The sequence below is a fragment of the Schistocerca cancellata genome, chromosome 7 (genome assembly GCF_023864275.1).
Source record: "Schistocerca cancellata isolate TAMUIC-IGC-003103 chromosome 7, iqSchCanc2.1, whole genome shotgun sequence".
Taxonomy (NCBI): domain Eukaryota; kingdom Metazoa; phylum Arthropoda; class Insecta; order Orthoptera; family Acrididae; genus Schistocerca; species Schistocerca cancellata.
The window spans coordinates 530,977,792-530,993,148 of record NC_064632.1 but is presented as its reverse complement, the minus strand read 5'-3'; the positions used below and the strand labels follow the sequence as shown (position 1 = coordinate 530,993,148).

At 41.5% G+C, this 15,357-nt stretch overlaps 1 protein-coding gene across 4 annotated transcripts in view; it reads left to right on the top strand.

The window, feature by feature from the left end:
- The window catches only part of LOC126091949 (synaptotagmin 1-like), a 1,108,877-nt gene that overhangs the window by 1,067,469 nt on the left and 26,051 nt on the right, over window positions 1–15,357 (top strand). For all 4 annotated transcript variants that reach the window (XM_049907282.1, XM_049907285.1, XM_049907284.1 and 1 more), the window contains one exon: window positions 3,531–3,726. In XM_049907282.1, the coding sequence (XP_049763239.1) occupies window positions 3,531–3,722 (192 nt within the window). In that variant the 3' untranslated portion in view covers window positions 3,723–3,726. The remainder of the gene's footprint in view (window positions 1–3,530; window positions 3,727–15,357) is intronic.

The following is a 15,357-nucleotide window of genomic DNA, read 5'->3' as shown; positions in this document are numbered from 1 at the left end:
ATATTTCATCAATCTCTTCATCATCTGTGGAGTTAATTGGCATATAAACCTGTACTATGGTGGTAGGCGAGAGCTTCGTATCTATCTTGGCCACAATAATGTGTTTACTATGCTGTTTGTAGTAGCTTACCTGCATTTCTATTTTCCTGTTCATTATAAAAGCTACTCCTGCATTACCCCTATTTGATTTTGTATTTATAACCCTGTATTCACCTGACCGGAAGTCTTGTTTCTCCTGCCACCGAACTTCACTAATTCCCACTATAACTTTAACCTATCCATTTCCCTTTTTAAATTTTCTAACCTACCTGCCCAATTAAGGGAACTGACATTCCACACTACGACCCGTAGAACGCCAGTTTTCTTTCTCCTGATAACGATGTCCTCCTGAGTAGACCCCGCCCGGAGATCTGAATGGGGGACTATTTTACCTCTGGAATATTTTACCCAAGAGGACGCCATCATCATTTAACTATACAGTAAAGCTGCATGCCCTCGGGAAAAATTACAGCTGTAGTTTCCCCTTGCTTTCAGCTGTTCGCAGTATCAGTACAGCAAGGCCATTTTGGTTAGTGTTACAAGGCCAGAGCAGTCAATCATCCAGACTGTTGCCCCTGCAACTACTGAAAAGGCTGCTGCCCCTCTTCAGGAACCACACGTTTGTCTGTGGAGCTAGTTTGCATATAAACTTGTACTACTGTGGTAGGCGAGGGCTTCTCATCTCTCTTGGCCACAATATATCTTTCCTAAATCGTTTTGCAATTTGTTTTGATCTTCTGATGTCTTTATTAGTTGATAAACGACAGCATCGTCTACAAACAACCTAAGATGGCTGCTAAGATTGTCTCTCAAATCGTTTATATACATAAGGAATAGCAAAGGGCATATAACACTACCTTGGGGTATGCCAGAAATTACTTCTGTTTTACTCGATGACTTTCTGTCAGTTACTACGAACTGGGACCTCTCTGACAGGAAATCACAAATACAGTCACATAACTGAGATGATATTCCATAAGCATGCAGTTTCACTACAAGCTGCTTGTGTGGTTCAGTGTCAAAAGCCTTCCAGAAATCCAGAAATACAGAATCAGTGTGAAATCCCTTGTCAGTAGTACTCAACACTTCATGTGAAAAAGAGCTAGTTGTGTTTCACAGGAACGATGTTTTCTAAACCTATGTTGACTGTGTGTCAGTTGTGTTTCACAGGAACGATGTTTTCTAAACCTATGTTGACTGTGTGTCAGTAGACAGTTTTCTTCGAGGTAATTCATAATGTTTGAATACAATATATGTTTGAAAATCCTGCTGCACATCGACGTTAACGATATGGGCCTGTAATTTAGTGGATTACTCCTGCTACCTTTCATGACTATTGGTGTGACCTGTGCAATTTTCCAGTCTTTGGGTACGGATATTTTTTGAAGGCATTTCGGAAGGCTGTGTTTAGTAACTCTGCTTTGGCAGCACTGTCTTTGCTATTATCTCCATTGCTATCATGTAGAGAAGGCATTGATTGTTTCTTGCTGCTAACATACTTCACATACGACCAGAATCTCTTTGGATTTTCTGTCAGGTTTCGAGACAAAGTTTCATTGTGGAAACTGTTATAAGCATCTCGCATTGAAATCCACTCTAAATTTTGAGCTTCTGTAAAAGATTGTCAATCTTGGGGATTTTGCGTCTGTTTAAATTTGGCATTTTTGTTTCATTGTTTCTGTAACAGTGTTCTAACCTGTTTTGTGTACCAAGGAGGATCAGCTCCATCGTTTGTTAATTTATTTGGTATAAATCTCTCAGTTGCTACCAATACTATTTCTTTGAATTCAAGTGACATCTGGTCTACACTTATACTGTTAATTTGGAATGGGTGGAGGTTGTCTTTCAGGGAAAGCGTAAAGTGAAATTTTATCTGCTTTTTTGAATAGGTATATTTTTCGCTTATTTTTGAAGGATTTGGGGATTACAACATTCAGTGTCGCTGCGACAACCCTGTGTTCACTAATCCCTGTATCGGTTTTGATGCTCGTTATTAACTCAGGATTATTTGTTGCTAAGAAGTCAAGTGTGTTTTCCCAACCGTTTACTATTCGCGTGGGCTCAGGAACTAACTGCTCAAAATAATTTTCAGAGAATGCATTTAGCACAATTTCAGATGATATTTTATGCGTACCTCTGGAGTTAAACATCTATTTTCGTCAACATATTGAGGGTAAATTAAAGTCACCACCAACTATTATTGTATGTGTCAGGTACGTGTTTGAAATCAAAGTCAAGTTTTCTTTGACCCTTTCAGCAACTGTATCATCTGAATTTTTTTTGGGAGGTCGGTAAAAGGATCCTATTATTATTATTTTATTCTGGTTGCCAACAATGGTCTCTTCCCATACGAACTCACAGGAAGTATCTACTTCAATTTTGCAACAAGTTAAACTACTTCTAACAGCAACAAACACGCCACCGCCAACTGTGTTTAGCCTATCCTTTCGGAACACTGTTAGGTTCCTCGCAAAAATTTTGGCTGAGCTTATATCCGTCTTTAGCCAGCATTCAGTGCCTATAACAATTTGAGCATCAGTGCTTTCTATTAGCACTTGGAGCTCTGGTACTTTCCCAACACAGCTATGACAATTTACAGCTGTTATACCAATGGTTCCTGTATCTACATTCTTTCTGTGTTCGGCCTGCACCCTTTGTGACTGAAGCCCTTCTTGTGTTTTCCCGAGACCCTCTAACCTAAAAAACTGCCCAGTCCATGCCACACAGCCCCTGCTACCCATGTAGCCGCCTCCTGTGTATAGTGGACACTTGACCTATTCAGCAGAACCCGAAACCCAACCACCCTTTGGCGCAAATCGAGGAATCTGCAGCCTAATTGGTTGCAGAACTGTCTGAACCTCTGATTCAGACCCTCCACTCAGCTCTGTACCAGAGGTCTGCAGTCGGTCCTGTTGACTATGTTGCACATGAGCAGCTTTACCACTTCTGTTAGCTACTCAAAACCAGAGAGAATCTCTTCTGATCCAAAATTACACACATCATTGGTACCAATGTGGGCAACCAACTGCAGTTGGCTGCACCCTGTGCTCTTCATGGCATCCGGGAGGACCCTTTCCACATCTGGAATGACTCCTCCTGGTATGCACACAGAGTGCACATTGGATTTCTTTCCCTTCTTGTCAGCCAAGTCCCTAAGGGGCCCCATAACACGCCTAACGTTGGAGCTCCCAACTACCAGCAATCCCACCCTCCGTGACTTTCAGATCTTGCAGGCTGAGTGAGTGGTTTCCTCTGAAACAGGACAGGCGACAGCATCTGGCTCAGCAATTGAATGTTTCTTAGCTTCATAGAAGTCTTCTATCTCCTCAGAATGTGAACATCTTGATACATAGACTTCAAATTATTTTCATGGAATACATGTTAGTTATTTTTAAAAGAAATCATCTTATTCTGTCTGAGAGTCTTTGATATCAGGAATACTGTTTAAATTTTTATATTATACTAACTTTATATTTCATTTCAATTTTCAGAAAGTGCAGCTGGTGATAACTGTGGTGGATTATGATCGTATTGGTACCTCGGAACCCATTGGTAAGGTTGTTCTTGGGTACAATGCCAGTGGTACTGAACTTCGTCACTGGTCCGACATGCTTGCATCTCCACGGCGCCCCATTGCACAGTGGCATACTCTCAAGGATCCCGATGATGACAAGAAGGATTAAGGAGGTAGGCATTTCTTAGCAACATACAAGATTTATTTTCTCCTTTAACCTCAAATGATGTTATCTTGGATTTGCTGACTCACTTCCTAGAGATATAAGCTATAGTTCTTCGGACTCATTTCCTAGAGATATAAGCTATAGTTCTTTATAAGAGCTGCAGGATATTAGCCAATCAGTTTTTGGAACACTGTACAAAGCTACAATTAAGGAAGGAAGTTTAGCATTTAATGTCCTGTCAGTGGCAAGGTAAAGAAGGAAAAATAAAAAGACGAAACACAGGCTGGAATGAAGAAGGACAGAGAAGGAAATCAGCCATGCATGACCTTTCCAAGGGAACCAACTCAGATTTGGGGGAAGCATGGTAAACTGAAACATGGTTAGGTGGATGCAGATTTCAACCACCATACTCTCAAATTGGAGTCCAGTGTCTTATCACTACACCACCTCTCTTTGTTTCCTCTGTTTGCACTACCATTCTGATTTCTTACATTTATGACACTATACCTATCTGTACAGATAGCTGTACCGTAGGTTTAACCACAGTGGAAGGATATCTGTTAAGAAGCAAGACAAATGTGTGGTTCCTGAAGAGGGGAAATAGTCTTTTCAGTAGTTGCAGGTGCAACAGTCTGGATTATTGATTGGTCTGGCCCTATAACGTCAACCAAATCGGCCTTGCTGTGCTGGTACTGCAAACAGCTGAAATCAAGGGAAAACTAAAGTCATCATGTTTCCCAAAGGAATGCAGCTCTGTTGTATGGTTAAATGATGATGGCATCCTCTTGAGTGAAGTATTCTGGAGGTACTGTAGTTTCCCATTCGCATCTCGGGGCGGAGACTACTTAGCAGTATGTCATTAGGAGAAACAATACTGGCATTCTACAGGTCGAAGTATGGACTGTTGGATCTCTTAATTGGGCATGTAGGTTAGAAACTTTAAAAATGGAAATGGATAGGTTAAAGTTAGATATAGTGTAAACAACTGAAGTTCAGTGGCAGGAGGTATATGACCTCTGGTCGGGTAAATATGGGGTTACAAATACAACATCAAACAGGGTTAATGCAGGAGTAGGTTTAATAATGAATAAGAAAATAGCAATGCAGGAAAACTACTATGAATAGCATAGTGAAAGCATTATTGTAGCCAAGGCAAATGTGAAGCCCTCACCCACCCCACTAGCGCAAATTCGTATGCCAACTAGCTCCGCAGATGGTGAAGAGATTGAAGAAGTGTATGATGAGATAAAAGAAATCATTCAGATAGTTAAGGGAGATGAAAATTTGATAGTGATGGGGGACTGGAATTCAATAGTAGGAAAAGGAAGAGAAGAAAGAATGATAGATGAATGTGGACATGGGGAAAGGAATGAAAGTGGAAGCCGACTGGTAGAATTTTGCACACAGCATAATTTAATCATTACTAACACTTGGTTTAAGAATCATGAAAGAGGGCTGTACATGTGGAGACACCACTGTATTGATCATATACTGGTAAAACATAAACTTTGGAAACAGATTTTGAATTGTAAGACATTTCCGGGGGCAGTTGCGAACTCTGATCACAATTTATTGGATATGAACTGTAGAAGAAAACATAAGAAATTGCAAAAAGGTAGGAGATGGGACCTGGGCAAGTTGAAAGAACCAGAGGTTTTTCAGAGTTTCAGAGGGAGCATTGGGCAACGATTAACAAGAGCAGGGGAAAGGAATACAGTGGAAAATGAATGGGTCACCTTAAAAATGAAATAATGAAGACAGCAGAGGATCAAATAGGTAAAAAGACAAGGCCTAGTAGAAACTCTGGATAAAACAGGAGATATTGAATTTTGATTAACAAAAGAATAAAATATAAAATGCAGTAAATGAAGCAGGCAATAGGGAATACAAATGTCTAAAAAATGAGATTGACAGGAAGTGCAAAATTGCTAAACAGGAATTGCTAGGGATAAATGTAAGAATTTAGAAGCATATTTCACTAGGGGAATGATAGATAGCATCTACAGGAAAATTAAAGAGGCCTTTTGAGAAAAGGGAAGCAGCTATATGAATATCAAGAGCTCAGATGGAAAACCAGTGCTAAGCAAAGAAGGGAAAGTTGAAAGGTGGAAATAGTATATAGAGAGTCTGTACTTCAGGACAATATTAGAGAAATGGAAGAGGAGATAGATGAAGATGAGGTAGAGGATATTAGATGAAGATGAGGTAGGAGATAAGGTACTGCAAGAATAATTTGATAGAGCACTGAAAGAACTAATTCGAAACAAGGCTCCGGGAGTAGACGACATTTTGTAACAACTACTGATAGCCTTGGGAGAGCCATCCATGCCAAAACTCTTCCATCTGGTGTGTAAGATGTATGAGACAGGCAAGATACCCTCAGACTTCAAGAAGACTGTGGTAATTCCAGTTCCAAAAAAGCGGGTTCTGACAGGTGTGAATATTACTGAACTATCAGTTTAATAAGTCATGGTTGCAAAATACCAACTAAGTTCTTTACACAAGAATGGAAAAACTGATATAAGCTGACCTTAGGGAAGATGAGTTTGGATTCTGGAGAAATGTAGGAACATGCAAGGCAACACACTCTCTACAACTTCTCATAGGAGATAGGTAACAAAAAGCAAATCTGCACTCCTGGAAATGGAAAAAAGAACACATTGACACCGGTGTGTCAGACCCACCATACTTGCTCCGGACACTGCAAGAGGGCTGTACAAGCAATGATCACATGCACGGCACAGCGGACACACCAGGAACCGCGGTGTTGGCCGTCGAATGGCGCTAGCTGTGCAGCATTTGTGCACCGCCGCCGTCAGTGTCACCCAGTTTGCCGTGGCATACGGAGCTCCATCGCAGTCTTTAACACTGGTAGCATGCCGCGACAGCGTGGACGTGAACCGTATGTGCAGTTGACGGACTTTGAGCGAGGGCGTATAGTGGGCATGCGGGAGGCCGGGTGGACGTACCGCCGAATTGCTCAACACGTGGGGCGTGAGGTCTCCACAGTACATCGATGTTGTCGCCAGTGGTCGGCGGAAGGTGCACGTGCCCGTCGACCTGGGACCAGACCGCAGCGACACACGGATGCACGCCAAGACCATAGGATCCTACGCAGTGCCGTAGGGGACCGCACCGCCACTTCCCAGCAAATTAGGGACACTGTTGCTTCTGGGGTATCGGCGAGGACCATTCGCAACCGTCTCCATGAAGCTGGGCTACGGTCCCGCACACCATTAGGCCGTCTTCCGCTCACGCCCCAACATCGTGCAGCCCGCCTCCAGTGGTGTCGCGACAGGCGTGAATGGAGGGACAAATGGAGACGTGTCGTCTTCAGCGATGAGAGTCGCTTCTGCCTTGGTGCCAATGATGGTCGTATGCGTGTTTGGCGCCGTGCAGGTGAGCGCCACAATTAGGACTGCATACGACCGAGGCACACAGGGCCAACACCCGGCATCATGGTGTGGGGAGCGATCTCCTACACTGGCCGTACACCACTGGTGATCGTCGAGGGGACACTGAATAGTGCACGGTACATCCAAACCGTCATCAAACCCATCGTTCTACCATTCCTAGACCGGCAAGGGAACTTGCTGTTCCAACAGGACAATGCACGTCCGCATGTATCCCGTGCCACCCAACGTGCTCTAGAAGGCGTAAGTCAACTACCCTGGCCAGCAAGATCTCCGGATCTGTCCCCCATTGAGCATGTTTGGGACTGGATGAAGCGTCGTCTCACGCGGTCTGCACGTCCAGCACGAACGCTGGTCCAACTGAGGCGCCAGGTGGAAATGGCATGGCAAGCCGTTCCACAGGACTACATCCAGCATCTCTACGATCATCTCCATGGGAGAATAGCAGCCTGCGTTGCTGCGAAAGATGGATATACACTGTACTAGTGCCGACATTGTGCATGCTCTGTTGCCTGTGTCTATGTGCCTGTGATTCTGTCAGTGTGATCATGTGATGTATCTGACCCCAGGAATGTGTCAATAAAGTTTCCCCTTCCAGGGACAATGAATTCACGGTGTTCTTATTTCAATTTCCAGGAGTGTATTTTTATAGTATTTCTAGACTTAAAGAAAGCTTTTGACAGTGGTGACTGGGGTACTCTCTTTGAAATTCTGAATGTAGGAGGGATAAAATATGGGGAGCAAAAGCTATTTACAACTTGTACAGAAACCAGACAGCAATTATAAGAACAAAGGGACATAAAAGGGAAGCAGTGGTTGAGAAGGGAGTTAGGCAGGACTGTAGCCTGTCCCAATGTTATTGAGACTGTACACTGAGCAAGCCATAACGAAAACCAAAGAGAAATTTGGAGTAGGAATTAAAATCCAGGAAGAAGAAATAAAACCTCTGAGGTTTACCAACGATATTATAATTCTGTCAGAGACGGCAAAGGACTTGGAAGAACAGTTGAATGGAATGGGCAGTGTTTTGAAAGGAGGATAGAAGATGAACATCAACAAAAGCACAACAAGGATAACAGAGTTTATTCAAATTGAATCAGGTGTTGCTGAGGGAATTAAATTAGGAAATGAGACACTTGAATTATTAGATGAGTTTTGGTATTTTGGCAGCAAAATAACTGATGATGTCTGAAGTAGAGCAGATATAAAACATAGACTGTTAATGGCAAGAAAAGCGTTTCTGAAGAAGAGAAATTTGGTAACACTGAATATAGATTTAAGTGTCAGTAAGTAATGAGACACTTAAAGTAGTAAAGGAGTTTTGCTGTTTGGGGAGCAAAATAACTGATGATGGTCGAAGTACAGAGGATACAAAATGTAGAATGGCAATGGCAAGGAAAGCGTTTCTGAAGAAGAGAAATTTGTTAATATCGAGTATTGATTTAAGCATCAGGAAGTCATTTCTGAAAGTATTTGTATGGAGTGTAGCCATGTATGGAAGTGAAACATGGACAATAAATAGTTTGGACAAGACGAGAATAGAATCTTTCGAAATGTGGTGCTACAGAAGAATGCTGAAGATTAGATGGGTAGATCACATAACTAATGAGGAGGTATTGAATAGAATTGGGGAGAAGAGGAGCTTGTGGCACAACTTGACCAGAAGAAGGGATCAGTTGGTAGAACATGTTCTGAGACATCGAGGGATCACCAATTTAGTATTGGAGGGCATGGTGGAGGGTAAACATCATAGAGGGAGACCAAGAGATGAATACACTAAGCAGATTCAGAAGAATGTAGGCTGCAGTAGGTACTGGGAGATGGATAAGCTTGCACAGGATAGAGTAGCATGGAGAGCTGCATCAAACCAGTCTCAGGACTGAAGACCACAACAACAACAACAAGTCTTTTCTGGAAGTATTTGTGTGGAGTATAGCCATGAATTGAAGTGAAACGTGGATGATAAACAGTTTTGACAAGAAGAGACTAGCTTTTGAAATCTAGTGCTACAGAAGAATACTAGAGATTCGATGGGTAGATCATGTAACTAATGAGGAGATATGGAAGAGAATTGGGGAGGAAAGAAATTTGTGGCACAGACTTACTACAAGAGGGGCATGGTTGATAGGACATGTTCTGAGATATCAAGGAATCACTACTTTCTTCATATTGGAGGGAAGTGTGGGGATAAAAATCATAGAGGGACACCAAGAGATGAATACAGTAAGCAGATTCAGTAGGATGTAGCTTGCAATACTTATTTGGAAATGAAGAGGCTTACACAGGACAGAGTATCATGGAGAGTTGTATCAAACCAGTGCTTGGACTGAAGACCACGACAACACACAGCGTTATCATTGAAGCTGAGGATACCAGTTTGCTGAGGCTGAGAGTTCTCTTACAAGGCATATATTAATGATCTCTCACAGAAAATGAAAGCAGCTAGCTTTATAATTAGAATAGTGATACATCCAAATTTACTTATTTCATTTGCTTATATTACTTGTGATTGATACCATGGACTTTTTTTTAAGGAGAACAGCAATGACACAAGAAAGAGGACCAATCTCTGTGTTGTGAGCAAACTCCTTGATTACAGTTGGATTTCAGTCCCAAGCTATGAGTTCCATCTTGGCAAACTTATAACTCCATGCAATATTACTTTAAGTCCACTTAATTGGGCCATGGGAAGGTAATCCTTCCTAATGAATGAAACAGCAAATAATATTGTTGAATTATAAGTTTTTTGAGTCTGTTTAATTGTGTCATGGTATCTGTAACTCATTGAAATCTATGAAAAAGTAGGAAAGCAGTTCATCAGAAAATGATTCAGGTTTGCTCATTTGATACAGCAAAACTGATATGGGATTTCCATAATTTTTCAAAACTGAACCAGGCAAATACCAGGAGGGTTCCTGCAAATAGACTATGGCCATCATTTTCCCCTTTCCTTGTCTGTCATTAAGAACTGCTCTGTTCACTTTTTGTTTATGCCAAACTGCCGAAATTTGATTTTCATGTATTCATATCTTGTATCTTTTTCTAACCACTTTTCATTGATTATGTTGTTGCCCTTGTAAGTGATGTTGATGGCCCACATTTTCTTGTTCTTCGTGATTGTTATGTCTGGCATATTATGTTTCATTATTCAATCAATCTGAAATCATAAGTCCTGCAGTACTTTGCCTTGTTCATTTTTGACCACTGCTTTTGGCTAATGGTCCTCATATTCTGACCAAGTGGATCGCTATATCATTGCATGGGTTTCACACAAGATGAATCATTACAAGTTTTCTGTTTCTCCTGTCCAAGATATTATTACCACTAAATTAGCTGGTCTGCCAAGAACCCAATGAACAGTTCTGCAATTGTTTAGTACAAATGTGTTCTGTAGTTGCTAACACTTGCAGGATGCAGTTTTATGTCCTGTAGGCCCTTCACAGTCCATTTTGGGACAACTCAAGTGTCCCAATACTACTACAGGGATGATATGTTCTGACTTCTGTTTCCACATGGTCTTTATCTCATTTGCCAGGCCCCTGTATGTAGCCAAATACTCATTGCAGGTGTTTTGAAAATTATGGGTGCTGGGTATGGCAGTGTCTGTGAGGAAGATGAGTTGCTTATTGTTATTTGCAGTATTCTGGTATTTCATATTTCCAGTTTTTATTATTTAGTTTTCTTAATACTTTGTTATGACGTTGCATCGCTGTCACTGTTGCGCAGTTGAATCGAAGTTGTTATTGTTGCAGTCACAGTTTGAAGACTGATTTGATGTAGATCTCCATGTTAGTCTATCATATGCAAGTCTTTTCATATGTGCATAACTACTACATCCCACATCCCTTTCAACCTGCTTACTATACACAAGCTTTTTTGAAAATACTTATTAATAATAACTTTACAAATTGTAGAGAACTACATAGAGAACTACAACAAACAATCAACATTCAGAAGTATAACACAAATGTTGCTTGTGATGTATCTACGGTTTCTTTCATTTGGGAGAACTATGGCTCAAACCCATGTCCAACCATCCAGATTTAGGTTTTCTGTAATTTCCCTAAATCACTCCAGACAAATGTTGGGATGGTTTCTTTGAAAGGGCATGGCCAGTTTCCTTCCACGTCCTTGACACCATCCGAGCTTGTGCTCCATCTCTAATGACCTTGATGTTGACAGGACGTTAAAATCAATCTTCCTTCCTTCCTTCCTTTTTGTTTTCTTTCATCAAGTGAATAAACTCTCGACACTTTATAACACTTCATTCTCCTTTTTTTCCTTCTCATTCTTACTTTTTTTCTCTTTTCTCCCTTCTCCTTCTTCTTCACCCTCTTATTCTTAAATATGGTCGTGTGAGCATTGTGTTGAGCCAATTGCCAAATAATTGTTCTTAGTTCTTATGAAATATTATTATTTGATGTTCTAATTGTATGTGTGAGTAATAATAATTACAAATGGTAAAGTGATTGTAAATTATGAATTAGCCATGTGTCTAATAACCCAGATTGGTATGTTGATTTTGGATCATGGATGCCTTATCATTTCCATATTATTAATGCAATTTGGGGTTGTGCAATCTGTGATTATAAGTTTCCTTTGGATGTAATGGCAGATTTCACATGCAATTCCACAGGTGAACCTTTGAGTTAACATGTAAGTGAGACCATATGTTTCACATGTGAAAGTAGGGCTCTGGTAAATATTGCATCATTTGTTTCTTGGTTGCTATTTTTTCCATTGATGATCGTGTACCACATAGCTGACTGATAGAACAATGGTTTCTAAATTGCTTCAGATAATATTCCAGTTTATCTGAAATCAGTTCCCCCCTCCCACACTTACACACACACACACACACACACACACACACACACATACACACACACACACACACACACACACACACACAATTCATTTCATCATAAAATAACCAATCTTTGAAGCCTCCTTTTAGTGTAACTATACCTTTAGTCACACTGCACAATATAGACCATTTTGCTGCAGTTCAGTTCAGTACCTCATCATTAATTACTTCATCTGCCAATCTCATCTATAGCATTCCATCCTGGATTTCCTATTGTTTAATCTCATCTGTAAGATAGATTGCTACTCACCATATAGAGGAGACATTGATTTGCAGATAGACACAGTTGAAAGATTGTTATACATTTAAGCTTTTGGCCAAAAGGCCTTCTTCCAAAATAGAAAACACACACACACATTCTCACATCTCACACTCATATGCCCCACATCTCTGGCCAAATTGCAGACAGTAACTTCTGCGCCTGATAGGAGCAGCAGTCTGGCATAGGTGGTGCAGCTAAGCAGGAGGCGTAGGGTGGAGAGGGGGAAGGATAACAGGGTAGGGGTGGGGAGAGGTGTAGTGCTGCTTATGGAAGAATGCAGTGATGTGGTTAGAACAAGGTAGGGGTGCTACATGCAGTCAGGAGGTTTAGGACAGGGGAAGGGTAGTGGAAATGAGGAATATCCTACCCTCTGTCCTTCCTATCCTTCCTACAGTGATGTTCTGCTATCCACTGAACCTACACAATATCATTGTCCCTCTTCTCTGAAGGGGGAAAAGGCTAGGGGGTGCATTGACAGAATAGAAGGCCATGTACTGCTGCAATGGTAGCAGTGAAGGGGATAGGTAGGTGGAGGACAGTGACTTGTGGAGGTTGAGAGCAGGGAGGTTACAGGAACATATGACATTTTGCAGAGAGAATTCCCATATGTGCAGTTCTGAAAAGCTGGTGTTAGTTGGAAGGATCCAGATGGTGCAGGCTGAGAAGCAGTCATTGAAACGGAACACATTGTGTTGGGAAGCATATTCAGCAACTGTGTTGTCCAACTGTCTTTTGGCCTCAGCGTGTCAGTGGCCACTCTTGTGGACAGATAGCTGCTTGTTAGTCGTCGTGTCCACGTAGAAAGCAGCACAATGGTTGCAGCTTAGTTTGTAGATTTCTTGGCTTCTTTCACAGGTAGCTCTGTTTTTGAAGGGAAAGGAGATTCCTGTGACTGGAATGGAGTAGGTGGTGTTGGCAGAAGAATGTATGGGACAGGTCTTGCATCTAAATCTATTGCAAGAATATGAGACATGAAGCAAGGTGTTGATGGCAGGGGTTGAGTAAGGGTGGGCAATGATATTGTGTAGGTTTAGTGGGCAGTGGAATATCACAGTACGAGGGATGTGAAGGATAGAGAGTAGGATATTCCTCAGTTCAGCAATCGTAAAATCTGTAGAACTAAGCTGCAACCACTATGCTGCTTTCTGTGTGGGCATGACAACTAACAAACTGTCTGTCCGCATCAATGCCCACCGACAAACTGTGACCAAAAGACAGCTAGACCGTCCAGTTGCTGAATATGCTGCCCGACACAATGTATTTCACTACAGTGACTGCTTCTCAGCCTGCACCATCTGGATCCTTCCTACTAGCACCAGTGGGAACTCTCTACCTGCAACATATCCTACATTCTCGTATCTCCCTGCCTTCAACCTTCCCTAGTTGCTGTCCTCCACCTCCCTATCCCCTTCACAGCTCCCACTGCAGCACTGCACGACCTTCTATTCTATTGACACACCTCTAGTCTTTTCTGCTTCTGTACTTCTCTCCTTTTCTGTTAATTTGTCCCTCTAGTGAACCTCCTGACTGCACCCAGCACCCCTACATTATCCCAACCACATCCCTACATTCGTTCACAAGCAGCACTACACCTCTTCCCACTCCTACCCTCTTATTCTACCCCTTCCACATCCCATGCCTCTTGTTTAGCCACACCACCTACACCGGACTGCTGCTCCCATCAGGCACAGTAGCTGTCTGCAGTTCAGCCACAATGGCCAGAGACACTGGGCATATGTGTGTGAGCTGTGTGAAGGCATGTGTTTTTCCTATTTTGCAAGAAGGCATTTTGGATGAAAGCTTAAGTGTGTAGCAGTCTTTTTGTTGTGTCTGTCTGTGACTCAACATCTCCTGTATATTTTCACAAAATAATGTTGTATTCCATCTTAGACTTTGCATACTTTCATATAAGCAATAGCATTCTTCTGCAGCACCACATTTCAAAACCTCTCTGCATCTGTAAATAGGAAGTATTGGAAAGCTAAGGCAAAATGGCTGCATGAAAAATGTGAAGAAATTGAAAAAGAAATGATTGTCAGGATTGACTCAGCATATAGAAAAGTCAAAACAACCTTTGGTGAAATTAAAAGCAAGAGTGGTAACATTAAGAGGCAATGGGAATTCCACTATTAGATACAGAGGAGAGAGCAGATCGGTGGAGAGAGTACATTGAAGGCCTCTATGAGGGAAAAGAATTGCCTGATGTGATAGAAGAAGAAGCAGGAGGCACTAGGGAAGAGATAGGGGATCCAGTACTAGATCAGAATGTAAAAGAGGTTTTTAAGACTTAGAATCAAAAAAGGCAGAAGGGAGAGATAATATTACATCACAACTTCTAAAATCATTGAAGGAAGTGGAAACAAAACAACTATTCACATTGGTATGTAGGATGTATGGGTCTGGTGATGATGATCATCATCATCATCTGGTGATATACCATCTGTATTTGGGGAAAGTATCATCCACTCAATTCTGAAGACTGCAAGAGCTGACAAGCGCAAGAATTATTGCACAATCAGCTTAACAATTCATGCATCCAAGTTACTGACAAGAATTATATACAGAGGAATGGAAAAGAAAATTGAGGACATGTTAGATGATAATTGGTTTGGCTTCAGGAACAGTAAAGACACTACAGAGGCAATTGTGAAATTGCAGTTGATAATGGAAGCAAGACTAAAGAAAAACCAAGACACGTCCATAGAATTTGTTGACGTGGAAAAAGATGTTCAACAGCATTAATTGGGCATCAGTGTTAAGATTCGCTGATGACATTGCTCTCCTCAGTAAAAATGAAGAGGAATTACAGGATCTGGTGATTGGAATGAACAGTCTAATGAGTAAGAATGTGGATTGAAAGTAAATCGAAGAAAGACAAAAGTCATGAGAAGTAGCAGAAATGTAAACAGTGAGAAACTTAACATCATGATATGGTGATGAAGTAGATGAAGTTAAGGAATTCTGAGACCTAGGCAGCAGGCGGATGCAGCAAGGAGACTGTCAAAAGCAGAGTAGTACTGGCAAAAAGAGCATTCATGCCCATGAGAAGTCTGTTAGTATCAAACATAGACCTTAGTTTGAGGAAGAAATTTCTGA